The sequence below is a fragment of the Pituophis catenifer genome, unplaced genomic scaffold (assembly GCF_029215685.1).
Source record: "Pituophis catenifer annectens isolate HBS135680 unplaced genomic scaffold, rPitCat1.0.hap2 SCAF_13, whole genome shotgun sequence".
NCBI classification, from domain to species: Eukaryota; Metazoa; Chordata; class Lepidosauria; order Squamata; family Colubridae; genus Pituophis; species Pituophis catenifer.
Window position 1 is genome coordinate 20,395,879 of NW_027256893.1, and position 7,970 is coordinate 20,403,848.

Sequence of the window (7,970 nt, forward strand, 5' to 3'; positions counted from 1 at the left end):
GACACAAAGAGCAATAAGACTTTCCAAAGTGTGAAGATTTTTGCTGCAAAACTCACATGCTGTTATAGATTTTAGAAGTGACACGTCCCACCAACTGTATAACGCCGTGATGGTGAGCCTATGGCATGCATGTCATAGGTGGCACGTGGAGCCATATCTGTGGGCATGCAAGCATTGCCCTAGCTCAGCTCCAGCGTGCATCTGCGCGCCGGCCAGCTGATTTTCCAGCCTTGCGGTCCATCGGAAGTCGGGAAATGGGTCGTTTCCGGCCTCCAGGGGGATGGGTAAGGCTGTTTTCGCCCTCCCCAGACTCCAAGAAAGCCTCTGGAGCCTGAGGAAGGTGAAAAATGGGCCTACTGGGCCCACCGGTAACCTTTTTGCCGTCGCATGCTAAAAGCGAAGGGAGCGCAGTGGAGTTGCATGCGTATGTGGGGTGTGTGTCACACATGCATGCACGGGTGTGTGTGCTGGGGGGCATTGAATTATGGGTGTGGGCACACACGTGCATGACCCCCCCACTCCCCCTGTTTTTGGCATTTGATGGCCAAAAGGTTAGCCATCCCTGGTATAAGGGGCAATTTTTCAGGCCAAGCTCTCGAGCGTCGCTCAATCTTTCCAGGTTCTTCTGTTAGCCCGGATTTAACCTCGCACCCATGAAATATCAAACACGCAAAGTCTATTCCTGGAATTTGTGTCTCTCTCTACCTTCTTGTCCGTAGGGCATTGCGTTTTGGTAGTGTGTTATACCGGCAATTTGTGTGTCTAGATGAGATTCGCACCATGACAAGGTGAGAACGCAGAATTCCTGTGGATTCAGCAAGGCCCGGAGGGGTGTGTGTGTGTGTGTGTGTGTGTGTGTGTGTGTGTGTAAAAAGCGGCAAAGCTTTAGCCAAGTGTGAAGTGTGGTTATTTCTGAGGTGGTGAATTAGAGAGCAAATCGGCATTTCAGAAAGAACTGGGTTGCCCATGGGTTGTTACGAAGGCTGAGTGTTGTTCTTTGTGAATAACTTAGTGGATGCCCTATAGTTTTAAGGCCTTTCGTGAGGAGATCTGTGTTACTCCAGCTTCTGAGAGGTGAAGAGAGATACCAAGAGGATGTAAAAGAAAGAAAGAAAAATGAATATAGGAAGAGAACCTCTGCTCCAAGCACTAATAGACTCATTTCTGCTTTCTCTCTCTTCCCCCCACCCACCCAAAACATTCAAGATTTTTAATTTAATTTTATTTTTATGGGTTTAAGCCATCAAAATGCTTTGGATAAGGAAGAGAGAAAATCCAGCTGTTGCGTTTGAAGTTAAGACTGAAGAAAGATGTTTCTGGGATAGATGAATGCCGAACGTCGGTGCAAAGCTAGAATGACATTTGGAAGGGAATGCGTGGATATCTGGAATTACTTTTCACTGCACTTACAAAGCCACAATCGTTTTTCAAACACGGGGAGGCTTTTAATTAGCCCACCCTTATTAAGCTTAGAGGTTTTACATCTTAAAAAGCCATTCACTTTTAAATCTCTAGTGTCGGTATTTTTCAGGGAACTCCACATGGACGGTACTAACTAGGGTGATTAGATTGTTACCAGTTTTCTTTTAAAATTTACCAGAATTTCTTCCAACATCACAGCAAGCACAACCAAACACAGCATTTTGTACAGGGATAAGCATTATTCAGGAGGTAGAGCCTCAACGTTTTCTGCTTCGAGAAGTTGGAGTAGAGATTGGGCTTTCTCCAGTGGTGAAATCCAATTTTTTTTTACTACTGGTTCTGTGGGCGTGGCTTGGTGGGCATGGCATGGCTTGGTAGGCGTGGCTTGGTGGGCATGGCAGGGAAAGGTTACTGCAAAATCCCCATTTCCTCCTGATCAGCTGGGATTCGGGAGGCAGAGAATAATAGATGGGAGCGGGGCCAGTCAGAGGCGGTATTTACCGGTTCTCCGAACTACTCAAAATTTCTGCTACCGGTTCTCCAGAACTGGTCAGAACCTGCTGAAACCCACCTCTGAATACCGGTATATATTGGGCAGAATATTGGGCTCCTGCCACGCCCACCAAGCCACACCCACTGAACCAGTAGTAAAAAAATTTAAATCCCACCGTTGATATTGGGGATATGAATATATTTCCTTTACCTGAAAAGTATCTTAGATCCTGATGACTGAAACCATTTGGGTGCTAATTAACTGACCCAGAAACTTTTCACAATTGCTCCATAATTGTAATTTTACAATCATTGAATATCCTCTGCCTTCCTGGAAAGCCAGGAAGGGTTTGAGCTGCGGTAATATTACCAAATATTCCTAGCTCTTCGAACTGTCAAGTGTGGGATTTCAGACCGTTGGTAAGAATTACCGTTTCTGTAAAGGAAATAAGCTAAGTGTGACTACTGGCAGAGTAAACACTTATCATTGGCGGTTTTACACATGTATTTTCTTCTGTCTCTAGGATATTACAAGCCTGCTTCATACCATCTATGAAGTTGTGGATGCTTCTGTCAATCATTCACCCAACTCTAGTAAAACGCTGAGGGTTAAACTCACTGTTGCTCCGGATGGGAGCCAGAAGAAGAGAAGCATCATGCTGAACCACACTGGTAAGATTTGATTTGGGCCTTTCTTCCTTCGCCAATCAAAAAAAAAAAAAAATCATAAGATATTTCTGTTCTAACCTAGGCTTCCTGAGAAAGCATATATCACAATCTTAGTCCCAAAAAAAACTCTTATTGAGACGGTTGTGAATTACGGTCATTCACAGCCCGTAATGATTCACAAACGGTCTGTGAAGATTCCGACAGATGTCTGCTCGAGTTGACACAGTCTTTCAGGGTAATGTTGATAAGCACCCACCTTTATCTCCCTTGAAACGCTGCCAGAGACCTAATTGCCAATTAGTTTTGCAAGGCCAAATAGGTTAGAACAATTAATCAGTGGAACAACTTGCCTCCAGAAGTTGTGAATGCTCCAACACTGGAAGTTGTTAAGAAGATGTTGGATAACCATTGGTCTGAATTGGTGTAGGTTTTCCTGCCTGAGCAGGGGGTTGGACTAGACCGCCAAGGTCCTTTCTGTTATTATATTCTATTCTTTTTTCCTGCCTTCAAGGCTGGATGCAAAGAAATGCACCTGTCTACCTATTTTTCACCAAGAATAGATGTATCCTGTTTAGTTGGGCTGTGCCAGGAAATCAATAAGAAGAGAGGAAATAACCATCTCTCTTTCTCTTCCCCTCCCCTCTGTGTGTGTGTTTGTGTGTGTGTGTTGTGAAAGCAGATCTTCAAAGCTCAAGGCATCGAGCAGAGAGCAAAGCTGGTGAAGAAGCAAGAAGTTGTGACAAGAAGCCAAGGGGTTCCCTCAGGTAAACTGGAGCAAAATGTTTTATCTCTCTCTGGGGAAATGCCACGCTAGATAGCCTTGGATTTAAGCATTCAGTTTAGCACTTCTGGAAACAATGCTGTGCCCAAGATACATTTCCCCTATAGGATGTCCCACATTAACAAGGATGGCCCCATATTAACACGGCACGGTTCAGAAGCTCAGAACCAAGATGGTTGAACCTGTCAAATTAAATTATTGATGCATGTTGAAGTTGATATCCGTTTAAGTCTTAGCCCATTTGATGAAAAATAAAACTGTCTCTACCTCCCCGCAAACCAGGAGTGAAATCCAGCAGGTTCTGACAGGTTCTGGAGAACCGGTAGTGGAAATTTTGAATAGTTCGGAGAACTGGCAAATACCATCTCTGGCTGGCCCCAGAGTAGGGTGGGAATGGAGATTTTGCAATATCCTTTCCCCAGGAATGGGGAGGGAATGGGGATTTTGCAGTATCCTTCCCCTGCCACGCCCACCGAGCCACGCCTACAGAACCGGTAGTAAAAAAAAATGTGAATTCCACCACTACCACAAACCAAGGAAGAATGGACATCACCGCTGAACTTCCTTCTTGTTAACGATATGTGTGACTTGAATTGAAAGGTTAGCATTTTAATTTTAAAAAAACTAGCGAAAACAAAACACCAACAATTACAAAGTTTTGCAAAGCAGCCAGGCTGCAAACAAGGAGTCCTCTGGTAGTTTTCTCATTCAAGGATTAACCAACTCTGAGCCTCTTTGCTGCTCAGCGCAACCCAAGTCAACTATCTGCTGTCTCCTGTTGTAGGAGAATGAGTCGCAGAAACTGGGGATGGAGTTAAAAGGGGAATCAGCCTAGAATCGTTATGTAGCCATAAATGGACTGAGCCCGACCTCCCTTGAATTCTGTGGACCCTTATCTAATTCCAAGCAGGTGCTAACCTTGCGTTGAGAAGATTCCTGTGCATGGGTTCTTAGCAATAAATCAGGTAAATGGGACCCTCACATGTGGACCTGGCCTTTCGTGCTTGACACCTGTTGAGAATTTCAATTTAAAGTCCTTTTAAAGAAAAATAAGAATAAAAGTCAGGGGACTTGGAGGACATGTTTCTCTGAAATCTAAACCATTTCTGAAAGGCTCTAGTTCAGTGATGATTAACCTTTTTGGTGCCAAAGCACGCGCGCGCACGCATGAATGCATGTGCGCATGCCACAATCCCCAAAATGTAATGTGAGCTTCCCTGTGCATGCTTCCCCCCCCCCCCCCCGTGCATGCACCCCAGGCCCTCATTTTGGCTTCCAGGTTGGTGCAGGAGGCTTTTCAGGCCCAAAACGGGATGCAGGAGGGGGCTCGCGATCTCCACAGTTTCTACCCCCATCGCGTCCTAGCTTTCTCCTGCCTTCCGTGCCTTCTCCGATCTTTGCAGTTTCTACCCCCATCGCGTCCTAACTTTCTCCTGCATTCCTGCCACGGAGAGGCACCTGCGGAGATCAGGGAAGGCCCCACCCCCGTGCATGCATGGCACAGACCCGAAAACCAGCTGGCTGACGGGAGGTGCGCACATGTGCAGTGAAGCTGGGCTGGGGCAATGTTGGTGTACCTGCAGAAAGGGCTCTGTGTGCCACCTGTGGTACGTGTGACATAGGTTCGCCATCAGGGCTCTAGTTCTTCTAATTTTCTAGATTAAAATTCTGTGTCACCAAGGCGACTCTAGATTGTCTCATCAAGGTATCTTCCAGCCCTTCTTCTTTCACCAATGCTTTCCACTGAAGATGCCAGAAGTTGAAACTAAAGTTTCCTTCCCAGAAAGCCTACAACCCGCCAATAAATGTAGAATCGTATCAACATTTCAGCACGAGGCTTAGTTTCTAAAGGCATTCGCTCGCATGGCACACGATGAAACTAATAGGCAACCTGTAATTGGCGAATAGGTACCATCATGGAGAATCCAAGCCTGAACCGAATGGATGCTACCATCACTGCGTTGATGAAAACATTGAAAGGAGGAACCACTATTTAGATCTCGCAGGAATAGAAAACTACACATCGAAGTTTGGGCCAGGTATGTTGCATCCATGCCTTGCAATTCATTCCAGATCCTGTTATCTTTTGAAACGGGACCATCTGGTTTACTTGGAGAGTGGGCCATGCTGAGTATCCAGAGATCAGGATGCATTTTGAGACTTGGAGCAATGCTCCTGGAAAGGGCTGAAACCAGTAGTGTCAGCTTTGGAAGCCATATTAGGCCGGAAGCTTCCATGCTGCCACCTTCTCATGTGTGGGAAAGTAGGAGGGGGGGATTTAGTAGAGGGGCTGTCTGTAGACATAATAGCATTCTTCCTGTTGGTCAAGGTCAGGCCTTGCCTGCATCTGGAGAAGGAGTGGTCAGAGTGCTGTCTCGAGATGGGACAGATGCAGGGGTGAAATGCTCCCGGTTCGGACCGGATTGCCCGATGTGGTAGTGATGGCAGCGGGTGGTTCGGAGAACCGGTAGCAAAAATCCTTGCGCCCACCACCACCACCACCACCACCATTCCCAGCTGAAGCTTAAGGTTGATTCAGACTTCCATCCTTCCGAGGTGGGTAAAATGAGGACCCAAATTGTTGGGGACAATAGGCTGATTCTGTAAACCGCTTAGAGAGGGCTGTAAAGCACTGCGTAGTGGTATATAAGTCTAAGTGCTATTGCTATTTTCAGCAGGAGTCATTAAGGCAGCCGCCAATGTCCGTTAAATCAGAGGAGAGAATTCGCTCATGTTGCTCTGCAATTTTTAAAAAGATCTTTTGTTGTTTCGTAGGCTCTCCACCGATCGCTCAGAAGCACAATCCAACCGTTCGAGTTGCCAATCAAACAAGATCCCGTTCCCATGAGCCAGAGGTCTTCCACGCCCACCAGCGGAGGTCCCCTGTGGTCGATCCTGCCCATATCAACTTAATGGAAGCTTCGTATGCAAAGCTGGCAGAAATTCAGCAGAGGCTGCGAAGTCAAGAGGCCAGCAGGCATTTTGTGAAGTCTCCCAAGGCTCAAAGCAAAAACACGGCTTCCGTTCACACCGGAAGGGCGATGAGAAGTAAACCCATCCAAGGAGTACCGCTTCCCATGGCTTCTCCTACTGCACGGGTAGGCCAGAACCTACCTTACCACCCCATGCAGTCTCAGCAGACTTACAAGAAACATAAGCAGAGGGCAAAAGAGACTCACCAAGTGTGCAAAAGCTTCCCAGCTCCAGGGACAGTGGTGGAAAAAGAGCACGTCCGAGATCTGCCTGCGGTCATCTTATATGAAGGCCAAGTTGGGCAGATGATCCAGAGACATGAACACCATCATCATCACGAGCATCATCACCACTATCACCACTTCTACCAGACATGAAATGGACTTCTCCCTCTCCCACCTCTTGGGAAGTTCTCCCACCACATGAAGGAAGGCGTGTTTGTGGCCTCTTGGGGGAAAAAAGATCAGTGTTGTCCTTATTCATGTTAGTATTGTTGCTATAACATTAATATTCTGCTAAAGCTATTTTAGAAGTTGTATGGAAAACACTAAAAAAAATAATAATGATGATGATAATAATAATAACAATTACCTAACATTATTTATATTATGTGGAACTGTATCACTTACTTTAATAACTTGTGGTTTTTATTATTTTGGAAAGAATTGGCTTGTTCAACACACACACACACACACCAGTGGTGGGATACAACCAGTGTAACAACTGGTTTGCTGAGGTCAGTATAGCAAAGGGGCGGGCAGGCGGGCCCACCTGATCGTTGGAGCGAACCTGTTCGCTCTCAGTTGATTGTCGGGGCTACCGGTTCGAGTGAACCAATCCGAACCAGCTGAATACCACCTCTGACATACACATAAGAAAACAGCCATAGATATCCTTATGGGAATCTTCACATGAACTCTTCGTGTCTTCGGAGAACACATGAAAGGGTGTGTGGAACTAGGTCCACTCCCAGAAATGTACACCTCAAATTTCATCAGAAGTTTGTGAGAAGTTCTCCGTGGTCATGTGTGAAGACCTCTTCAAGGAGAACTTCACATTGCCTCTTTGAGCGTAGATGTTCTCTAAGCAAAACTCTGGAGAACTTTCTACTGGACGGGTGTTAAGAGGTGAGTGGGATTCGGATGGTGGGAAATCGGTAGTTGAACATACATCTTGGTTCATGTGATGAGCTGTGTTCAAAATCTTAAGAGACGCCATTGAAGCAAGCTTTCCGTTGTGATTTTAGAAAAGAGGCTTTGAACAAATGGTTAGATACCTAGTTTGTTGCACAGGTTGGCTTACGTCATGGAAACCTGTCAGCAATTTCAAAAATACAAAATAGTTGCTACCTCTTGGATAATTCAAAACTTCTTATTTGACTGAATGTGCTGCCGGAAAGGAAGGGCTGATGGAACCAGGGAAGGGATTTTTTTTTTACTTGATTGCATTCATGTAGCCTGCTACTATTTTACTACTCATCACTTTGTTAGCTATCCCTTAATAGTAGTGATGAGGAAATGGTTCAATTGCTCATTAAAAAAGCTACGATGTCCAAACTTGTTATTATTTCCATTGTTTTTTAATGGCCACCTTTATAGGTTAGGTCATTTTAAACATTTTTTTTTCTTGCCAT

At 45.5% G+C, this 7,970-nt stretch overlaps 1 protein-coding gene across 1 annotated transcript in view; it reads left to right on the plus strand.

Moving 5' to 3' along the window:
- The window catches only part of NKD1 (NKD inhibitor of WNT signaling pathway 1), a 77,102-nt gene extending 70,227 nt beyond the window's left edge, over positions 1–6,875 (plus strand). The window contains exons 7-10 of the mRNA XM_070952893.1: positions 2,439–2,586; positions 3,263–3,347; positions 5,273–5,403; positions 6,140–6,875. Of these exons, the coding sequence (XP_070808994.1) occupies positions 2,439–2,586; positions 3,263–3,347; positions 5,273–5,403; positions 6,140–6,714 (939 nt within the window). The 3' untranslated portion in view covers positions 6,715–6,875. The remainder of the gene's footprint in view (positions 1–2,438; positions 2,587–3,262; positions 3,348–5,272; positions 5,404–6,139) is intronic.
- Positions 6,876–7,970: the final 1,095 nt, after the last annotated feature.